Source organism: Gorilla gorilla, chromosome 8 (assembly GCF_029281585.2).
Source record: "Gorilla gorilla gorilla isolate KB3781 chromosome 8, NHGRI_mGorGor1-v2.1_pri, whole genome shotgun sequence".
Lineage (NCBI taxonomy): Eukaryota > Metazoa > Chordata > Mammalia > Primates > Hominidae > Gorilla > Gorilla gorilla.
In genome coordinates this window covers 91,166,482-91,186,863 of record NC_073232.2, presented here as the reverse complement: position 1 = coordinate 91,186,863, position 20,382 = coordinate 91,166,482, and the positions used below count along the sequence as shown (strand labels likewise).

General features: G+C 35.0%; 1 protein-coding gene across 6 annotated transcripts in view; it reads right to left on the bottom strand.

Moving 5' to 3' along the window:
• Positions 1-20,382, bottom strand: part of ODAD2 (outer dynein arm docking complex subunit 2) — a 187,378-nt gene that overhangs the window by 93,938 nt on the left and 73,058 nt on the right. For all 6 annotated transcript variants that reach the window (XM_055352423.2, XM_063710262.1, XM_019034304.4 and 3 more), the window contains one exon: positions 1,117-1,231. In XM_055352423.2, the coding sequence (XP_055208398.2) occupies positions 1,117-1,231 (115 nt within the window). The remainder of the gene's footprint in view (positions 1-1,116; positions 1,232-20,382) is intronic.

Sequence of the window (20,382 nt, the reverse complement as noted above, 5' to 3'; positions counted from 1 at the left end):
AAGACACATGCACACGTATATGTTTATTGCAGCACTATTCACAATAGCAAAGACTTGGAACCAACCAAAACACCCATCAATGATAGACTGGATAAAGAAAAGGTGGCATTTATACACCATGGAATACTATGCAGCCATAAAAACGAATGAGTTCATGTCCTTTGCAGGGACATGGATGAAGCTGGAAACCACCATTCTCAGCAAACTAATACAGGAACAAAAAACCAAACACTGCATGTTCTCACTCATAAGCGGGAGTTGAACAATGAGAACACATGGACACAGGGAGGGGAACATCACACATCGGGGCCTGTCAGGGGGTGGGGGACTAGGGGAGGAATAGCATTAGGAGAAATACCTAATGTAGGTGACGGGTTGATGGGTGGAGCAAGCCACCATGGCATGTGTATACCTATGTAACAAACCTGCACGTTCTGCACATGTATCCCAGAACTTAGAGTATAATTTTAAAAAAAATTCAACAGGCAGAAATAACTTCAGCAACAAGGATCTTAAAGGGCAATCTCTAAACCTACAGAAAAAATGTTAAGAGAAATAGGCTCAAAAGTGATCTTCAAAGAAAATAACAAAATTTACAAATCAAGGGCTAAAATCGATTTCAGAAACTTCTGGTCTCCTGTTTTTAGTGACAGATAAGAAAAGTGAGAGTCACTGAAATCATGTGACCTTTTCAAGGCAACACAGAACGTAGTGCTCTCTCACTGCAGGCTGTAAGGACAATAGAAGCAGTCATGTCTCCCCCATGGCTGCACTGTCTCTGGATAGCAGGTAAATGCAGACAAATTTCTTATCCCTCAAGAGACAAGAACAGTCAACTTGTCCTCACTCTGATTTACCTGGGATGCTTGCTTCCATTGCACCAATCAGCTAGAATTTGGCAAGCACTGACATCTTCGGCTAGTTTTGCTTTGCATTTTAAAACTGACCAGAAAAAAAGCAATGCTCCGAAATTATTTTGGCATAAACATTGTGCAACCCTCTCCCACCAGATAAATCTGACTTACAATAAGTCAAAAGCAATTAGTAACCTGTGGTGGCATTTTTCAGTATAGTATTAGAGATTGTAGAAGAGACTGACTTGCAGTCCGTTCTTACCTTTGCATTTTTGATGCATGGACAGAGTGCCCATGCTGCGCTGGCCTTCACGTCTGGGTGAGGATTTTTCAGCAGGGACCACAACAAACGAACTCCATCTAAGTGATCAATTATCCTATCGTGGAACCCAAAATCATGATATAAACTGTCATTAGTATGTGAAGACAAACATTTTAATGACCCACTTATTTAATTATTTTTTCTCCTTTTGATATTTTGCTTAGAATGTTTTTTTTTTTTTTTTTTTTGCAAAACTTCATCAACAGTAGGGAGATAACATGCTGTTGAATTGTCAGCCCTCTGATTTCAGTTTTAAATCCATGACATAGAAAACAAGCTGCTTGATGATTACGATTCACATAAACTGAAAATCAAGCCATGTAATTTTTTAATTAGCTGTACATAGACCTGTTACCTAAATGTAAAAATACGGGTTTCTTTCATATAGTAACATTTAAATACTTTCCAAAACAAATATTTATGCCTCAAAACTGTGCAGTTCCCTTTTTTATTTGGTCTATGTTTAATTGACTTACCTTACTGTATGACATATTTTAAATGCTTTCAGTCCTAATCTAGCATTAGGAATTAAAATTATTACACCACAGTGCATCCTTTGTTGGGCATGAATAACACGTAACTTGTTTTCCATGTGCACCCTTCCCAGTAAGACTAACATTGCAGACTGTGTTATAATTACTTAAACACACTGTAATCAAAATAGCTTCATGACTAGCTGAAAAATGAATTATCATCAGAGCCATCTCTCCACCATCTGTCTTCTGTTTATATATCAATCAGTCCAGGAGCATAACCTCGCAGTAAGGTCCATTGGGTACTCACAGCGGAGAAGAAGGCCAAACAAAACTTAATAACCTTTACAAACATGGCTTTGTTCGGAAAGGTATATTAAACTCAAAGCAGATGAAAAAAGATAAAGGGCATCAAAATTCCTTTGATTTTTAATCTCAAGTTGAATTAAACACATGTAGTATTGAGCCACAGATAGAATAAATACTAGCTTAAAATGCCATTCAAATTCTTCCTTGAAAATTGACGTAAAAACATCTAGATGTCTTGATTATCTTAGACGAGTTTACCGGGGGGAAAAAATGTATTATTCCAAAGTTTTCAAGTAGGAGATCAGTTTTGCATAACTTTATAAAATTGGTGATGCTGAAAAAGAGCATTGAAAAAAACTGGTGATGTAAATAGCCTATAGTAGGATAAAAACTGTCTTAAAAAGGACTTCTAATAAGAAAAAATACACACAAAAATTATTTTAAAGCAAAGCTTAAGTAAGTAGGTTTTCAAACCTAAAACTTTCATACCATGCTGAGAGAAAACAGTTTTATTTCTCAATTAATGGAAACTCTAAAGAAACATACTAGCACTTCACAATGAAGGATTTGCTTTTCAAATTTAAATTGAAAAGTCATATTGTCTTCCATATGCTACCTAAAATATAACTAATGCCAATCTCTGAGCCTCTATTTTTTTCATATAAAATTTCACAATGAACAACAGTGAATAATGGCCTGCCCTATCTTCTTGAAAATTTCGCAGCAAATTTGGCATTAGTGATATTTAACTGTATATTGCTGGCCAGAAATAACTTGTCATTACAGTGGAAGTCATTTGGATGGCACAAATTTGCAATTTAAAAAAAGGAACATTCAATCCTGGACAAAATTTCAAAATTAACTTTAAAACAAGTTATAGACAAAATTTCACAATTAACTATAAAAATTCACTATAATTGTAAAATTAGATCATTTACCATTTTCACCTCAAACCTTAGGCAATTCATCAGCTACTTAGCTATAATGAGTGAGGATTTTGATCTCATTACTGGTGTCTTAAAAGAAGACTCAGGGTCGGGGCCCAGTGACTCACACCTGTAATCCCAACATTTTGGGAGGCGAAGGCAGGCAGATCACTTGAGGTCAGGAGTTCAAGACCAGCCTGGCCAATGTGGCTAAATCCTGTCTCTACTAAATATACAAAAATTAGTCAGGCTTGGTGGCACGTGCCTGTAGTCCCAGCTACTCAGGAGGCTGAGGCAGGAGAGTCGCTTGAACCCAGGAGGTGGAGGTTGCAGTGAGCCGAGATTGCACCACTGCACTCCAGCTTGGGCAACAGAGTGAGTCTTCATTTGAAAAAAAAAAAAAAGACCCAGAACACTACGGAATGATAACTTCCTATGACAAGAACATGATTGAAAAACATTTGCAACCATAGGAACTAACAAAGTCAGGAGTAGTAAGTTAGAATTTAACTTTATCCTTTCCATCTCCCTCTTCCTCTGCATGAAGTCATTTATTGCTAAATTTTACTTCACAATGACTCAAGTATCTGCCCATTTCCCTGTTTTCTATTTTAGCACCCAAATCCCAGTCTTTACCATTTCATATCAGGATCGTTGTGTGAGGGAATAATCTGGTTTTCTGTCCTCAGTTTTTCTCAATTTCAATCCATCTTATAAATCCCTGCAAAATTAATTTTCCTAAAGACACTTTTAGAATTTCTGCAATAGCTCCTTGAGATCAGGATGCCAGGGATATTCATTCTGTTCATGACACTAGCTAGCACATTTGATCAGCGCTTGTTAAACGATTCTCAACCCAAAGATCACTCCTAGGGAAAAAAGTCTCCAATGGCTTCCCGTTGCCTTCGTGGTATTAAACCTGCAATTCCAGAGCTCGGTATTTAAATTTTTTAGGGAGCTAGAATTTCTCATAATACTCCTTGACTATCTACTAAACACTAAGTACTAGGCATACAGAAATAACAGATACACTTGGGTCAGGCACGGTGGCTCACGCCTGTAATCCTAACACTTTGGGAGGCCAAGGTGGGTGGATCGCATGAGCTCAAGAGTTCAAGACTAGCCCAGGCAACAAAGGATCCTGTCTCTACAAAAAATACAAAAAAAAAATTAGCCAGGCATGGTGGTGCACGACTCTAATCTCAGCTACTTGGGAGGCTGAGGTAGGAGGATGACTTGAGCCCAGAAAGCGGAGGTTGCAGTGAGCCCAGATTGAGCCACTGCACTCTAGCCTGGATGACAGAGCCAGACCCTGTCTCAAAAAACAAAAAACAAAAAACAAACAAACAAAAAACAAAAAACAAACAAACAAACAAAAAAAACAGATACAGTCAATTCTCATCAGGGGAAGTTATGTTCTATCAAGTCACTGCAAACCTTAGATGAACAAATAGTGAACTACCCTTCCTAGGGTATATATAAAGTGGGTTCCTGTGAGCCTCTAGTCAGAATGTTTTCATCAACCAATCAATATATAACGTTGTTTCACGTGTATTTCTCTTTAAAGACACCTTATTAAATATAGATTGTTGAATCATGAATATTGGACTTATGGCCAGTAGCTCTGTAACTTGTGCCTGAATGGCGTTTAGGGAATACACAGATTTTTTTCCAAAAGGAACATCGCCACCGTCCTGCACTTAGGAACACTGGGCGGCACTTCAGCACTATGTTTAGGGACCAAATTAAAACAGCAAAATCACCATCCCAGAGCACAGACTGTGAAAAACGTGGCACTAAACAGATTGCCAAATGGACAAGCTGTTCACAGTGTGAGAGCTGGAACGAAAAGTCAGAATGTCACCTTTTTGGACCTCAGCAGAAAACATATGCACCAGGTGACTCAAAATGTGTCCCTGCTCTGCACGTGCCCAGGAATGACAGCGCAAGTGATGTGACTACTGATTTGGGGGTTATAAATAAAGTTTAGAGACTGTATGAATTCATCAATTCAGAATTTGCAAATAATGAGGACTGACTGTATTTTAATTGACCATTGGGAAACTACAGTCTTGTGAGGGTGATAAACAGACCATTACAATCTGTAATAAATGCTGCAATAGATGTGAGCATGGAGTTTCACATGAACACAGACAGAAGACACCAGTTTACTCACAGGCCACAGAGATTCTCCCCGTTATGCACTTTCAACTATTGCTGTTTCCCAGCCATCTCCGTATTTTACATAGTAATCCATCACTTAAGGTCTACAACAAAACCTCTTTCGCAAATTCTCTGGCATCTTCCTCCTTTAAGCTTCTTTTTAATTTTGCACTCCCTTTTCCTGCCCCTCATACCACATTACTTTGCCTTGTAGTCATGTGTTGTGTGCTTCTTATCTCCCCAATTACCATGTAATCTCCACGACAGCAGGAATTCTGTATTTCCCACCACACTCCCAGCAGGCTACCACACCAGTGAATATTGATGAAATGGATCTGAAACAAGACAGCCTTTGCTTACTCTTTTTCATTGCATCAAAAATCTCTCCCAACACAAGTACACTCCTCCTTAAACCTCATACTTGCAAAATACATGTTCAAATTCTAAATCTGAGCAGTAAAGTTTTCATTTGAAGTTGTCTCTAAGTGGAAAGTGTATTTTCTCAGAATTTCTTGACAACTTCATTGCTTTCTGCATACACACTGATGGGCTTATAGGTGGTGTTAATTTATACCACTCTCCATTTTCAACAGGTCTACCCCTTATATAGTTCTTTAATTTGATTAGCATCTTGCTCTGAATTCATTTCCAGCAGTATGGTAGCTCTTCTCATTTTGCATAGCAATAGAATCCTAAATTAATTTCTTGACATTATAAAAACAAAACTGAATTACATGCTTTCAAGATCTTCAGTTTTATCTCAGAAATCAAACTGCCTGGCTGGCAAAATAACAGCTCTAGAAAGATGAATACATGTACGTGTTTTTGGTTATTTAAAAAAAATAAACAAACCAAAAAGATGCAGCTGCTTGCTACGTTTCTCAGGCTCTTGTTAACATTTTCCAGGACTGCTATGAAGTTTTGCTGGCTCGCCTGCCCATTGAGGCCATATATATGAACAAATGTGAACAGTTTGTGCCCATACTGTGGGTACAGGCAAGGTTGTAGGGTTTCTTTCTGGCAATATCAACATATCTATTTTGAAACCATAATTTTGCATGTTTTCTAAAAACTTCACAGTATTTGGTGAAAATTACACTGATAAATACCATTGTATGACAGTGGCTCAAACTAAGTGTGGTTTGCTTAAAAGAACATGACGTTCTTAAACCACAACATTAAAGGATGCGACTGTCATCTACAAGTTTTGAAACCAAGTTGGCAATTCAGTAAAATGGGAAACATAAATGTATGTCAGAATTAAATGATCATCCCTGGGAAAAACAGATTAGAAGAGAATTTTACCTTTAAAAAAATCCTTAAGGTTTTTACGTTTCTACCTCTATGTGTTATTCCAAAGAGGCTATGGGACAACAAATTTGGAGAAAAGATGTGAATGTGGCAGTCTTGGGATAAGTATGTCAGAAATTCTTTAGCCTTTGGAAAGCAGGAGGATAGTCTATGCTTTCATAGTTGGTATAAACAATATGATTAGAAAGACTCTAGAAACCTTTTTTGTCAGAAAAATTATTCATCATATAGTAAATACGCTTCTCCTTTTTTCAACTTTTTAGTTTTGGGGGTACATGTGCAGGTTTGTTAAACAGGTAAATTAAGTGTCGCGGGGGTTTGGTGTACAGATTATTTTGTTACCCAGATAATAAGCATGGTACCTGATAGGTAGTTTTTCGATCCTCACCCTCCTCCCACCCTCCATCTTCAAGTAGGCCCTGGAGTCTATTGTTTCCCTCTTTGTGTCCATGTGTACTCAGTGTTTGCTTCCCACTGATAAGTGAGAACATGCGGTATTTGGTTTTCTATCCCTGCATTAATTTGCTTAGGATAATGGTCTCCAGCTCTATGCATGTTGTTGCAAAAACAATTACAACAGAATAAAAATGGACAAATTAGACCTAATTGAACTGAAGAGAGCTTCTGCACAGCAAAAGAAACTATCCACACAGTAAACAGATAAACCCACAGAATGGGAGAAAATATATGCAAACCATGCATCTGACAAAAGTCTAATATCCACAATCTATAAGAAACTTAAATTAACAAGCAAAAGCTGAATAACCCCATTGAAAAGTGGTCAAAGCACATGAACAGATACTTCTCAAAAGAAGACATACACGTGGCCAGCAAGCATATTAAAAAATGTTCAACATCACTGATCATTAGAGAACTGCAAATCAAAACCACAAGAAGATACTATCTCACATGAGTTGGAATGGCTATTATGAAAAAGTCAAAAAATAACAGATGCTGGCAAGGTTGTGGAGAAAAGGGAAAGCTTGTACACTGCTGGTAGGAATGCAAATTAGTTCAGCCACTGTGAAAAGCAGTTCGGAGATTTCTCAAAGAACTTAAAACAACTAACATTTAACCCAGCAATCCCATTATTAGGTATAAACCCAAAGGAATATAAATCATTCTACCATAAAGATACATGCAGGTATATGTTTACTGCAGCAAAATTCACAGTAGCAAAGACATAAAATCAACCTAAATGCCCATCAATGGTAGACTGGATAAAGAAAATGTACATACAAACCATGGAGTACTACACAGCCATAAAAAAGAACAAGATCAAACAATAAATATTAAGTGAGAGCCAATTATATCCCATGCATTGAAACACATTGAGAGGCACAAAATATCTAGTTGTCCAACTTTTAGCAATGCTGAGTTTGGTCATTTAATTACGCTGGTGACCACCAGACCTTTCCATTGTAAAGATGCCATTTTTTCTTTTCATTGTATAACAATCTGTGGGGTCATATTATGTCTCCCTGAGAAAGTTCTGTTCCAATAATCATTCCCTATTTTAAGTTTTAGCATTCATTAATTATCCTCGCCTAAAATAATTATTTTATTGGGAATTGTAAAATAGTGATTTTTCTAATTCTGTTCATTTTCTCAATTTGTTACTTGACATTATTCTATGAAAAAGAGCTTTTCTTTCATTAACTAGAGCTCAATTACAGTTTCTCCACAAAGGCAGAATAAATGTTTAATCTGTTCCCTTTAATGACCAATTTGTGGTTATCTCCTCTGTAGGCAAAGGAGAAATATAGCATTTCCATTATTTATAAATATGCATGTATGTGTGTATATATATATGTGTGTGTGTATATAAATATGCATGTATACACATACTTTATATATGTATATAAAACGGAAATGCTATATTTGAAAACTACAGTATTAGAAATGAAGAATTCATTAGATGGGCTTAACAGCAAACTAGACACAGAAGAGAAAGGGATCTGTAAATTCAAGGCAGTAAAATATATCCAAACAGAAAAACAAAGAGAAAAGCCTGACCTTTTCTCTTTGAAGAAGAAGTGACAGAGTTCAATGTCTGTGAAATATTATTAAATGAAACAACATATGCATGACTGGAATACCAAGAAGAAGACAGAGAGAGAATGGGACCAAAGAATATTTGTGAAGGCGATAATCACAATCTTCCCCCAAATTGATGGCAGACATTAATCCATAGGTCCAAGAAGCTCAGTGAACCCTAAATAAAAGTAAAAACCACAATACAAATGAAAGTAAAAACCACACCTACACACACCATAATCAAATGGCTGCAACCCAAAGGTAAAAAGCCAATCTTAAAAGCAACCAAAGAAAAAAAATGCATACGTCTTAGTCCCTTCAGGCTGCAATAACAGAATGCCATATGCTGGGTGGCTTGTAAACAACACACATTTATTTCTCACAGTTCTGGAGGCTGGGAAGTCAAAGATAAAGGCAGGCAGATTCAGTGTCTAGTGAGAGCCTGCTTACTGGTTCACAGACAGCCATATTTTCACCTTAACTTCACATGGTAGAAGGGGCAAAGGAGCTCTCTGGGGACTCTTTTAAAACGGCATTAATTTCACGTATGAGGCCTCTACCCTCACGTCCTAATCACTTCCCAAAAGTCTCAGCTCTAAATTTTCTCACAATGGGAATTAAGTTTCAACATGTAAATGTGAGGGAACAGTATATATAGCACAGTAGGTATGGGGAATTATGATATGATTGAATTCTGACTTCTCAAAAGAAACAGTGAGGGCAAGAAGACAATAGAATGGCATTTATAAAATGCTAGAAGGAAAAGAACTGTCAACCTAGACTTCTGTATCCAGTGAAAACATCCTTCAAAAGGGATAGTAAATCCTCTTCCCCTTGCCTTAGCCCTAAAGCCAGTAAGTGGAGCACAGCAAAACCATTGTGTGTGGCAGAACAAAGTAGTCATCCATGATATTGCCAGAAAGAAACTCTATGATCTTAACCATGCCTACAATATGGACACAAACTGTTCACATTTGTTCATATATATGGCCTCAATTAGCAGGTGAGCCAACAAGGTTGTTTTAATGGTCCAGCATGGAGTGTTAGGGCACAAGAAGGATGAAGAGAGAATCTCTCTAAGTGTAGGGGGAAACAGTCACAAGATATTAGAACCTAAATAGAGTGATTGAAGCAATCTTTAGTGGTGCAACCCAACACGGGAAGTCAAAACCCTAGCAGAATAAGGGGAATATCCCCACTGAGAATTAGCCTGGTATGTGGGGACAGAGACTGAAAAGTGTGAAAGAAAGTGCCAACATAGTGGAGCAGCATGACAGGAGATCAAAAGCTGAGCAGGGTGAGGAGGGCAGACATACTAGGGGAAGGTTGCCTAACATGGGGAACTAGAGCCTGAATGGGGTGAAGAGAACATTTTGGAGGCTGGGTAATCCAGCATGGTAAATCAGAACCAGCACAGGGTGAAGAGAGCATCTGCAAAGGGGAGGAGATGGGGATGATGATGAAAGCTTGGTTACATACAGGGAAATTGATCAAATAAGTAAGGACGGAGGTCAGTTTCTCACTGTCAATGAAGAGAATTATAAATACAGTTGACCCTTGAATAACATGGGTTTGAGCTGTGTGGGACCACCTACATGTGGGTTTCCTTCCATCTCTGCCACCCCTGAGACAGCAAGGCCAACGCCTCTTATTCCTCCTCCTCCTCAGCCTGCTCAAAGTGAAGATGACCAAGATGAAGATCTTTATGAAGATTCACTTCCACTTAATGAATAGTAATTATATTTTCTCTTCCTTAGAATTTTCTTAATAACATTTTCTTTTCTCTAGCTTACATTATTGTAAGAAATCAGTATATAACATACAAAATATGTGCTAATTGTTTATGCTATTGGTAAGGCTTCTGGTCAACAGTAGGCTATTAGTAGCTAAGTTTTGGGGAAGCCAAAAGTTATACACAGATTTTCGACTGCATGGAGGGTTAGCGTCTCTAACCCCTGTGTTGTTCAAGGGACAGCTCTAGGAAGAAAAAAACTACAAATAAACAAATCTACAATCATGATTGAAAATTTTCACACCCCTTTCTCAGGAGTTGATAAAATAAAATTTAAAAAATGATAAAGATAGAAAAGACTGAAAAAACACACTTAACCAATTTCACTTAATCAACATTTTAAAAGCATTGCATACAACTACTGCAGAATACACAGTTTTCTCTCAGTGCAAATGGAATATTGACAAATACAGACCAGACAGTTGAGTCATAAAGCCTAATATGAAAGAATTGAAATCACATATAATATCATCCCTGACCTTGTGGTTTTAAACTAGAAATCACTAACAACATGGGATCGGAAAATAACCAGTTTTAGAAATTAAGCAGCACTTGTAAATAATCCCTGGGTCCAAGGTAAATCGCACAAAAAATAGAAACTATTTTGAATTAAATAAAAATGAAATCACAACTTATGTTTGTGGGATGAGGCTAAAACTGTGCTTAAAGAAAAATGTATACCTTTAAAAAGTTATATAAGACAAGAATTGGCCTATAATACCAATGAACACAGCTTTTACCTTAAGAAGCTAGAAAAAGAAGCAAAAGTTAAACACAAACAAGTACAATAAATAAAGTAATTAAAAATAAAGGCAGATATTAATGAAATAGGGAATAGACAAAAATAGAGAAAATAAAGTCAAAAGTTGGTTCTTTTAAAAGGTGAATAAAAATGGTAAACCACTAAAGAAAGGTTGACAAACTTTTTCTGTAAAGGTCCAGATAGTAAATATTGTAGGCTTTGTAGGTAACATATAAGCTCTATTGAATAGTCTTTGCTTTGTTTTTGTTTTTGTTTGTAAAACCAATTGGAAATATAAAAATAATTAGCTCACAGATTGTTTTTTTAATGGACCATGGTCCTCCCAAAAAAGAGATTGATGGAGAGAGAGAAAAATGAGAACTACTATCATTATAGAATCTACAAAGATTAAAAGAATAATAAAATGAATAATACAAGGATATTACAATAATTTTAGGCTAAGAAATAAAATGTACATATTTCCAAATTACCAAAACTGACCCAAGAAGGAATTGAAAACCTACATAGTGCCATATCTTTAAATAAATTGAATTTGTAATTTTAAAAACCAATTAAAAAGGAATCCTTTTCATAAAAAAACTCCAACTTAGATAATTCTGCTAAGTGAATTATATCAATATTTAAGAAAAAATAATCCTACACGAAATCTATCAGAAAATAAAGCGAAAAAATAATTTCTCAACTTGTCCTATAGGGCCTGCATAAACCTGACACTAACACTTGACAAAGACATTACAAGGAAAGAAAACTACAGATCAACATATCTCATGAACATAAACACAAAATATAAAATATCAGCAACATGAACACAAGAATGCATGAAAAAGGTAATGCAATATGATCAGAGTGATTTTATCCAAGGAATAGAAGTTTGGCTCATCCTTCCAAAACAAATCATGGTGAGTCACTTTATTAATAGAACAAAAGAAAAATCATCTTATTTATTTATAGAACAAAAGAAAAATCATCTGATCATCTCAATAGATATAGAAAAGCATCGTATAAAATTCAAAAATCTATTTTTATTAAAATATAATTCTCACAGCAAACTAGGAATAGAAGGAAACTTTTTCAATCTGATAAAACATCTACAAAAACCTACCACTAACATCACACTTAATGGTGAAAAATTGAATGCTTTCTCCCCAAGATTAGGTACAGAACATATATGTTTGCACTCACTTGATTGTAACAGAGGTCTTGGCCTGCTTAATAAAGCACACACAAAAAAGAAATAACAGACATAAGGATTGTGGGGGGAAGTGAACTGTCATTATTTGCAGATTATGTATTTCTACATGTAGAAAACCCTATGGTATCTACAAAAAAAAATTGGAAAAAATAAAGTTAGCAAGTTTGCCAGCATACATAGAGGTATATTTGAATATACAAAGGTATATTCAAAAATTAATTATGTATCCATTACTTGTAAAAAAAACTGGAAAAAAATTAAAAATAATTATCAATCACAAAACCACAAATAAGTAGATAACTAGAAAAAGTATAATGCAAAATGTGCAATGCTCTACATTGCAACTACAAGGTATTTCTGAGAGAAATGAAAGACCCAAATAAATGGCAATATATACCTCATTAATGGATTGGCAGTCTCAATATCATTAAGATTTCCACTTTCCTTAAATTAGTTCAGAAATAGACCCATTCATTTACAATCAGTTGAATTTCAACTGAGATACCAAGTTAATCAAATGAAAAATAGTGTTTTCAATAAATGGTACTGGGACAAATGGATACTGTATGAAACAATTAATTTTGACCCCCTTTCATGCCATACTTAAAAACTAGTTTGATCACAGACAGTACAGAATCCCACGAACCTTAAAGGACAACTGAAAAATTGACCTTCCTCATATTAAAGGTTTCTGCTCAAAAGGAAGTCTTAGTGCTTACTGGGGAAAAATTACTCCACAGTACATATATCTAATAATGCATATGTGTTCAAAATATGTAACAGACTTCAACAAAAGAGAAACAATCCAATTAAAAATGGGCAAAAGACTTTAACAGGCCACAAAACAATATATACAAATCGGTAATAAAGATATGGAAAGTTACTCAATACCATTAGTTATCAGAAAAATGAAAATGAAATCTACAATGACATACCATTTCACCCTATTAGAATGACTAAATTTTTTAAAGAAGACAGACAACACTAAGTATTGGCACTGGTAGGAGTGTAAAATCGTACAATCACTTTTGTGTACTATTTGGAAGTTTCTAGTAAAGTTAAACACATACTCTGTGATGACTCAGAAATTCCAATGCAAGGATATGCAATACTAATCTATAGTAATGGAAATAAAATTGGTTGAAACATAACATGAGTAAACTTTCCTGGATGAAGGACATGTTTTATAATTACTTTTGCCTGCTGGTTATATGGCTGTATACAATTACGAGAACTCACTAAACTAAACAATTAAGTGTAAAAATAACCCGTAATTTAGAACAAAACGTCAGACAAAACACTCTGTGCTTTCATTCAGATACACTCCAAACAGAAACAAAACTAAGCTATAGTTTATAGGGACAAATTCTCAAGTATAAAATTATGAAAAAGAAGCAAGGTCCTAATTACCATAAAAGGCAAAAAAAGGAGATATCCCCAGAGTAGAGAGAGGTGGCACTGAGTGGGCTGTGAGGACGGGCAGCCGGGGGGTTTATAATAATGACCATATTCTATTTCTTGACTTGGATGGCAGTTACATAAGTGTTTCCCTTCCAATAATTTACTAATGTGTTAATTTTCATTATGCACTTTCCTTTATGTATATTTTACAAATTAAAAAAAATTTAAAGGCTTTTTATTTTATTGTGAACACACATATACACATATGCGCTCTCATAGTAAATAGTACTGAGAAGCCCATTCTTTCATCTATTAATATGAGTGCATATCACAACTGGCTGGATGAGATACAGAATGTGGAAAAATAAAACCCACATAATCTTCAAATTTAAAAATCCCTAGAGCCTGTTTTAAAATGAGAAAACCAAGATTCAGAAGATTAAATGACTCACATAATTACTCTCCATTTGACACTTTTGCATCTCAGTTAAATCTACGTGCTTTAAAAGTATGCAGATGAAACACAAAAATGAAAATGTGAGAGGAAAGAAAAATGTTCTTGTTGATACAAACATGTAAAACACATATTCTATTTTATGTTTTGCATAAACCCTGAAAGGTCATGAAGACTGGTTCTGTGGCAAAAGACATATCTGGGCAGCCACAGAGAGATTAAATCTCTTCTGCATACAAACAAGCATAGCTTTACTTTTTTTCTCCTTTTTACAAAGAACAAATAAACCCAATGTAAAAACTGAAAAAAAAAACTATGTAAATGCAACATAATTATGTTTAAACCACAGAAGAGAGGAAATTTAGAGTTACAGATTCCATGGTAAGTTTTAATTCTATCCTTGTGTATGTGAAAGAGTCTTTCATTACACGATCACATAACACTGGGCCATGTAACAATCAGTCCAAAAAATGTTTACTTTACAACGTGTGGAAGGAAAATATTTTGTAAGAGAAATTGTAGGAAATTAGTATATTATTTATGTAAATTGTTAGGTAACATTTCTTAGAATCCTGGGCACTTACAAAATATTAATAGAAATACCTGTTCATTAATTTCCTTGATCTAAAGAACACAAAATTTGGAGGATCGCTTGAGCCCAGGAGTTTAAGGCTGCAGTGACCCCTCATCATGCCACTGTACTTTAGCCTGGATGACAGAGTGAGACCCCACCTCCAATGAAAAAAAAAAGAACATGAAATTTAACTCTTTGATAGGCAGGCACTTACTCATGTTGAAAGCTAACCTTTAAATTTTAAGGATATTTTGAAGTAATGGAAAATTTAGAGCATTAGACTTTTAGTATGTTTTGAATCGTGTATGCCAGGTAGTTTGTACAAAAGAACAGTAGAGACTAAATAGCTCATGAAGATCCATGAATTCCAATAATTAAAAAAAAAAAATCCTTATCTGTCTTGGAGTTTGCTGGGATTCCTGACAACTCATATATCTATATGCATATATAAATGGATTTTTTTTTAAAAAGGAGGAATAAATCATTTATCCTTATTTGTATAAATTATATTTCAGGTTGACAAACAGCAATCAATTCTGAGGCAAACCTAGCAAAATTATTAGATTACAAAGATAAAAATCCCCAGTCCAAAAAAAAAAATCAAGTAATTTACAAAGGCAAAATAATTAGACAAGCATCAGACTTTTCAAAAAAATGTTATGAAGCAAGGCAATAGAGCAGTATTTTTTTTTTTTTTTTTTTTTTTTTGTAATTTAGTGAAAGAACTTGGGAATCAAGAACTTGAGGCCGGGCACCTTGGCTCATGCCTGTAATCCCAGTACTTTGGGAGGCCAAGGAGGGTGGATAGCTTGAGCTCAGGGGTTCGAGACCCACGTGGGCAACATGGTGAAACCCTGTCTCTACAAAAACTACAAAAATTAGCCGGGCATGGTGGGATGTGCCTGTAGTCCCAGGCACTTGGTAGGCTGAGGTGGGAGGATATCTTGAGCCCAGAAGGTCGAGGCTGCAGCGCCACTGCATTCCAACCTGGGTGACAGAGTGAAACTCTGCCTCAAAAAAAAAAAAAAAAAAAAAAAGAAAAGAAAAAAGAAAAAAAAGAAAACAACAACAATAAAAGAACTTTATATCTAGCAAGGCTGTCCACTGAGTATTTTTAGCAAGTTTTAACATATAAGAATTTAGGGAATTCTGCACCCATGAGCCCTTTTTGAAGATTCTCCTAGAGGATGAGCTCCAAACTAAGACTATAGAACTTAAGTTAATTGAATCACATATGCATAGATTATATAAGCAAATATATATGTAACTGTTGATCTAAGTTTAAAATAAAGGCAGGGTCAATAGTGGAATAATAATGTTTGAATGTTATATATAACAAAACAGAAATAATGCACTTTAAAAATGGGAGGAAAAGGAAGGGAGAAAAAGAAAAATAGAATGATCCTATTGATTACCATACAGGCAATAGATGAGAATTAAAAGAAACCAATAAAAACTGAGAAACTAAATGCTGAATGGGCTGGGCACAGTGGCTCACACCTATAATCCCAGCACTTTGGAAGGCTGAGGTGGGTGGATCATTTGAGGTCAGGAGTTCAAGACCAGCCTGGTCAACATGTTGAAAACCTGTCTCTACTAAAAATACAAAAATTAGCTAGGCATAGTGGTGCATGCCTGTAATCCTAGCTACTATGGTGGCTGAGGCAGGAGAATCATTTGAACCCGGGAAGCAGAGGTTGCAGTGAGCCAACATCGCACCACTGCACTCCAGCCTGGGCAACAAAGTGAGACTCTGTCTCAAAAAACAAAAACAAAATAAAACAAAAACAAACAAACAAAAAATAAAAAAGCTAAATAGTGAATGATTAAATAAGGAGGAGGATGAGGACACTGGAAAAATTTATAGGTACAAAGATAACCACTAGAACAAAAATGCAAACCTTTCTAAAGAACAACAAATTAAAGAGCAAGCAATAACAAATTAAAGAACAAAGACTGCAAATCTTATAGCAAAATATAATTATAAAAAATTACGACATTGTTGAAACTAAACATTATTCATATCCATGAATGTGAATGCGTTTAACTCATTAAAACAAAAACTATGTTTAATTGACTCACAAAACAAGACCCCATTTATATACTGCATGCAAGGGCACATCTAAAACAATGTGATTCAGAAAGACTAAAAAGGCGTAGATCAAGATATATCAAGCAAATGGAAACAGTAAGAAAGCAGGGATAAATATTCTGTTACCAGACAAAGTAGAAATCAAGCCAAAACACATTAAACCTGACAAAGAACAGCACTTGAAATATCAAAAGTCATAATTCATAACCATTAGAAACATTTATGCACCAAATAATAGAGCACCTACTATAGAAGATGTAAGAAGATTTAGATAAAAGTACATTAATAATAAGAGAATTTTATACAGCAGTTACAGCATAAGACAGATCAAGTTCACACAAAATAATAAGATAGAAGACATAAGTAATATAAAGTAGATCTAGAGAATACACATCAAACTCTACACTCTGTTGATAAAGAATCCCAAGCACTGACAGGGTACAGTGGCTCACACCTGTAATCTCAGTGCTTTGAGAAGCCAAGGGGGGATAATCACTTGAGGACAGGAGTTCAAGACCAGCCTGGACAACAGAGCAAGACCACATCTCTACAAAAAATTTTTGAAATTAGCTGGATGTGGAGGCACATACCTGTAGTCCTAGCTACTTGGGAGGCTGAGGTGGTAGGATTGCTTGAGTCCGGGAGTCCAAGGCTGCAGTAAGCTATGATAACACCACTGCATTCCAGGTGATAGAGAGAGACCCTGTCTAATGAAAGAAAGAAAGAGAAAGAAAGAAAGAAAGAAAGAAAGAAAGAAAGAAAGAAAGAAAGAAAGAAAGAAAGAAAGAGAAAGAAAGAAAGAAAGAGAATCCCAGTACCCATAAAACACTCATAATAATTCATCTTCTATTGTCATTAAAAAAGCATCCATAAGCTTCATTAACAGTTGAAATAAAAAAGTCAACACACTCTGATCAAAATGTAGTATGAGAAATATCTAACAAATCAAAAAGTAAAATTCTTTGTGTAGTTAAAAAAAATTTTAAAGAAAAACTTCTCATTAATTCTATTAAGCAACTGGGCTAACGGGAATACAAAGTGAAATTAAGATACTTCTAAAAATGATGATAATGAAAGTACTATACATCAAAATTACAGGGTACATTTAAAGCAATGTCAAAGGAAAATTCATAACATAAGCAACTTTTATTATTTTTTTAAAAAGTTAAAATAATTAGAAAAATAGCTACAATATAAACCAAAAGAGACCAAAATGAATAAAGATAAAAGCAGAAATTTATGTGGTAGAAAATAAAAGAACAGTATATCCAGTTAATAAAATAAGAAATTTTCAGAAAAAAATTCAAAATAGAGAAACCATACTAGCTAAATTGATTAGGAGGAAAAAAAAAAAAACAGAAGAAAGCTCACATATACAAAAATTTAAAATGACAAGGAAAAAATAACCATTGAACCAGGCAAAATTTAAACACCATTAAGAGATTAGTTTGCAGGCCACTATTCAAATAAATTTGAAAGTTGAAAGGAAATTGAACATTTCCTAATAAAATGCAGATTTCCAAAATTGAGCTCAGTAGAATAAAAAACATAAATAGACCACTTTCCATAGAAGAACTAGAGAAAGCTATTAAATAATTTTTTAAAAAACTGTACATCCATATAATTGCATAGGAGACTTCTACCAAACCTTCAAAGCCCAGGTAGTCCCATTGCTCCACAAACTATTTCAGAGTATTTAAAATGAAAAGAAAAAAAATCCCGATTCCTTTTGTGAAGCAAGTATAACATTGATAACTAGATTTTATAAAAAGCCAGAAAAAGAAAACAGAAAAAAGAAAAACTACAGACCAACATCACTCATGAATATTATTACAAAAATGCTAAATATTAGCTAACACAGTCCTACCTCACATTAAGAAAAACAGTACACTATGACTAAGTGAGACTTATTCCAGGAATGCAAGGTTAGTTCAATGTTTGAAAATGCATTAATAATTCCCTATATTAATAGGAATACGAAAAAAATCGTGATGAAACATATAGAGCACAGTCCCCACAAATGCTCAGAAAGCCTCTGACAAAATTCAATTACCAATCCTAATAAAAACCTTTTAAAAAAATTGTTTTTGAGGCAAGGTCTCACTCTGTCACCCAGGCTGGAGTACAGTGATGCAATCATGGCTTACTACAGCCTCAAATTCCTGATCTCAAATAATCCTCCCACCTCAACCTCCTGAGAGGCTGGAATTACAGGTGCACACTACCATGCTCAACTAATTTTTAAAGTTTTTGTAGAGACAGGGCCTCATTATGTTTTCCAGGCTGGTCTCAAACTCCTGGCCTCAAGTGATCCTCCTGCCTTGGCCTTCCAAAGTGCTGGGATTACAGGCATGAGCCACCACAATGGCAAAAAACACTTTAAACATAGAAATTGAGAGATAATTTTAATATGATAAAATACGTACACTTTAAACCTAAGGTTATTCTTTTACTTCATAGAGAGACACTAGAGGCATCCCCACTAAAATTATGAACAAGACAAAGAGGATCCCTATCTCCACTACTATTCAAGAAGGTACTAGGGAATTAGCTAATGAAATTAGAGGAGATAAATCAATTTAAAGAATAAGAATTTTAAAGGAGTAACATTTGGGAGACTGAGACAGGAGAATTGCTTGAGCCCGGGATGCAAGGGTTGCAGTGAGCCAAGATGGTGTCACTGCACTCCAACCTGGGTGACAGAGTGAGACTCCAACTAAAAAAAAAAAAACAAAAAAAAGTAACACTTTCTCTAACGCTAGAGCAGAGGTGAGCAAATTTTTCTGTAAAGAGCTAGATATTATTTTAGTCTTCAGTCTTTGTGGGCCATCCATTCTCTGCCACAGCTACTCAACTTTGCAATTGTAGCACAAATGCAGCCAAAGGCAATATATAAATTAATGATGGTAACTACATTCTAATAAAACTTTATTTATAAAAGTAAGATTTGGCCCATAAACCATAGTTTACCAAACATTGTCCTAGAGAATTAACAATAAAAGGAACTCAACCAATAAGAGAATTCTGTAAAGTGGCGGGATATAGAATTATCATACAGAATTCAACGGAGCTCATTAAAAACAGCCAATCAGTCTGAGGACATGATGGCAGAGGCAGAAAAAAAACAAAACAAAACAAAAAAAACATTTCCACAATCCACAAAGAGGACAAAATACTTACAAATTAACCGGACAAAAATAAACAAAATTCATGTGAAGAAACCTTTAAAACACTCTTCAAAGTCAAAAATCTGGACTTCAATAATGGAAGGTTTCTGAAATGTACTATGACTATGTAAGATGTTAAGGTTAAGGGAAGCTGAGTAAAGGGCATGGGAATTCTGTGTTTTGTGTTGTCTCTCTGCTTTTGCAACTTTTCCATAAGTCCAATGTTATTTCAAAGTAAAATTTAGCAGAAAATTTTTTACAAAGAAAGTAAAGATCCTGAGGTGCGGAAAAATAAATCATAGATATTTCTGAAGTTTTTAACTTAAATTTTTTTAGTTGTTTGACATTTTATAATATTTTATCAGAAAATTATGTTCCCCAAAACACAAATGTTAATGGTTTTTTGCAATGTTGGTGTGATTTTATATACTTGAAGGCCAGATTACCTCCAGATGAATTTTATAAGTATCAAATAGACATTACTTGATACTTACAAAACAAGAAACGAAAATTCAGCACACGTAAATCTACTGTTTCATAAACTTAATGTAT